General features: G+C 35.4%; 1 protein-coding gene across 1 annotated transcript; it reads left to right on the top strand.

Annotated features, from left to right (window-relative positions):
- Nucleotides 1-164: 164 nt before the first annotated feature.
- LOC117793267 lies at nucleotides 165-807 on the top strand (the record flags this gene model as incomplete). Its single annotated transcript, XM_034633551.1, has 2 exons — nucleotides 165-363; nucleotides 421-807. Coding segments are annotated over 2 exons (351 nt in total), but the record flags the coding sequence as incomplete, so codon positions are not given.
- Nucleotides 808-3,058: the final 2,251 nt, after the last annotated feature.

The following is a 3,058-nucleotide window of genomic DNA, read 5'->3' on the forward strand; positions in this document are numbered from 1 at the left end:
ATTTATGTTAATTATTTTTTAATAAATTTATGTCAGCCGATTATAGTCCATAATAATGGCTGTGACTCCCAAATGATGTCCGAAGAACAAAATCTCTGATATTTTAGTAAAGACCAACATTTAGTTTGTTTGCTTTCTAAAAAAATTGTCGTAAAATACTTTAGAGATTTTTGGAAATTATTATTATTATATGTTTAATAATTAAACTTGCAGATAACGTTAAGGCCACTATTTTGACTGACGGACACATTGAGCAGCTTCCCAGCGGTAATAAACGTCTCAGTTTGCATCGCCTTAATGCAAATGTCAGCGTTGGCAGCGCTCGCGTCTTGGCCAATGGCATCTTCTCCGACCGCAATCTGAGTGAGTAACATTTGATACCGATAACATAACTTTAATTAATTTTTGATTGATTTTTAGATGCTATGATACTGAATTTGGTCAATGAGAATTTGCCGGAAATTACACGTGTTGGAATTCCCGCCACCCGTGAACAATGGGCGCCCATTTTGGTGGCGCACATCAACGAATTCTTCGCCCCAGTTCCTATAGAGAAACTTCTCCTTCAGTAATATGCGCTCAAAGCCTAACATTTATTTGCATTTTATGGATAGTTAGTTATTAATTATTATATACGAATTATCAATTATTATTAATGCTGCTTCCAAATAGTTAACCTGCTTCACAAACTATCACTTCAACAAAGCAAAAGCAAAAAGAAAATGAAATTTATATTTATTTATGTAATTCACTCAGAGAGCATCTTGATGTTAAAGTATTTCAAAATTATTAAATTTGATTAATTCATTTGTTAATCTTTAATTCATTTGCGGGATTTCAGCAATTCAAAGGATTGGCAGCCACTGTACAATTTTTTTGCCCCTAAGACTATGCAACAGTTATGCAAAAGCAAAAGAGAAATGTCTGATAAAAAGTGTAGCATACTTTACAACAGCAAAGAATGTAAATTAAATACATGGCATTGTAAAATAGAATTAATTTTATTTAGATAACCAGGAATGTTTCAGAAATTCAAACCAACCGAAAACCAAGCAATCATGTATGGGACTTTGGTTGTTTTTATAAAATTTATTAATCAAAGCTCACTGGGTTGAACCTCTTTCACCGTCTCCCACTTGATTTTTATGCTTGTCGATTGCTTTCAAAAATTCAACACTGCCAAATGGAGAATGGAGAACGGAGAGCACTTTGCGATCAATCAACGGGCAAATTGCCCCTTGGGGTCCAATTACAGACACTTAGTTGGCAAAATATTGAAATACACAAACCCAATTGTTCAAGTTTGCTCTGTCGCCAAAAAAATAAAAATAAGGCCCACCATGACCGTGACACTTGAGTATGAACGTCACACATTATTTTCAGATTGGCAAGCATTTGTTTATTATATGAGTCCAGATCAAGTTGGCCAACAATGACCTGGCCAATTCCAGAGAACAATTGATTTAATTTGCGAAATTTTCAACACCGAAAACGCCAACGCAAGTCGTGACAATGGGTTTTAACTTGATTTTGATTCGTTTCATTTATTCTAATAACTAAATCCTACAAGGCATTTGTTAATTTAAGTCTTTTTAAGCTGATGCATTCCAGAACATAATTATTTGTGTATATTAAATTAGCGACTTACAGTTGGCAACAAAAATAAATTTAAACGATGTCTGACTTGATGATGACGATGAAGCGAGCTCAACACGAAAATTTTTAAATGCTTTAAAGTGAACGCCTACAATATTATTTTTATCAAAGACTTGCAGCTCAATAAATGTAAAAAGAAGTACTTAATATGCTTACATCAAAGTTTTTATGTATATTTAAGGTCTCACTAAAAGATGTTTCAAAGCGAAATTTTTTGTTAAAATTGAACTGGATTATGAAAAGTGGCGCTTTAGTTTACGAGGTATTAAAAAAGGAGAAATATGGCATAAGCAATTCGAACCGTAATTAATTTCACCGAATACACTGAGCAAGAGTTTCAGGTGCTTTGTATAATAGAAATACTGAAAGAAATGTTCTCTGAAGAATAAAATAAAAGGAAACAGAAGGAAGGAAAAATTAAACTATGCTGAAAACTTATTCCTAATTAATAATATATTTAAACGTTGAATAAGCTCAACTGGTATGAACAGAAAAGTAAATCCATATTACAAATGTTCGGATAGTTCTTAATAATGCAAATTTTTAGAAAATTCTATTTCGAAATGTTTCCATACAATTTATATATTCTGACAGTGTATAATATATGGAAGTATTGAAAACTTATTATCCAGCCAAACAGCGTGCAGTTCTGGAATCTTGATCAGAATCGCAGTTAGTTTGCATGTGAAGAAAAGTGCGTAATCGAGTGGAATCTGGCTTCAAAGGGGGCTAAAGGGGTGAGGGTCAAGGAAGTGAAGTAAGTGGAACAGGAGCAGAAATGGGCGTAGGCATTAAAAAAACTAGTTTACAAATGCAAAAGACGAGCAGTGTGTGCATTAGAAGTAAGCAAAGCACTGGCTAAAAGGTAGTCCAAATGCGGCCAATACACCGTCTATCAGGTATCGAAAAAGAGCGAATATAATTGACGTTTCGGCTGTGTCTTCGTCTTCGTCTCCATCTGCGTCTGCGTCTGCGTCGATGTTAACGTCGCTGTCATCGTGGCCGCTGGCGTCGTTGAGAGGCGGCTTCATAGCTGTTAACCAAACTGCGTTGCCGGCACATGGCTCAGAAGCTCGCGGACCTCGCTAGCCAACGGTCCTGTTTCTAATAGACGCGGGAGTGGTTATCGTTACCAATACCAATTCTGAGACAAGATCCAGACGAGAATATCTTTCAGAGTCGCCGTCTGACCGCCCAGGTGAATGCCATCGGGCAACGTGCGTCGCATTTCAAAAAAATCGAGACGCGTTTCGGTGTGCGATTATATACCATATTATATCAATTTATATATGGTCTGCAATTCTCCAGATGTGTATAAGAGACAGATATATATATATATAAATACACATATATATCTTATGCAACAACACAAGAAGAACTTGAAATTTAAGTAAAAAAGTGA

This window comes from Drosophila innubila, unplaced genomic scaffold (assembly GCF_004354385.1).
Source record: "Drosophila innubila isolate TH190305 unplaced genomic scaffold, UK_Dinn_1.0 64_U_U, whole genome shotgun sequence".
Lineage (NCBI taxonomy): Eukaryota > Metazoa > Arthropoda > Insecta > Diptera > Drosophilidae > Drosophila > Drosophila innubila.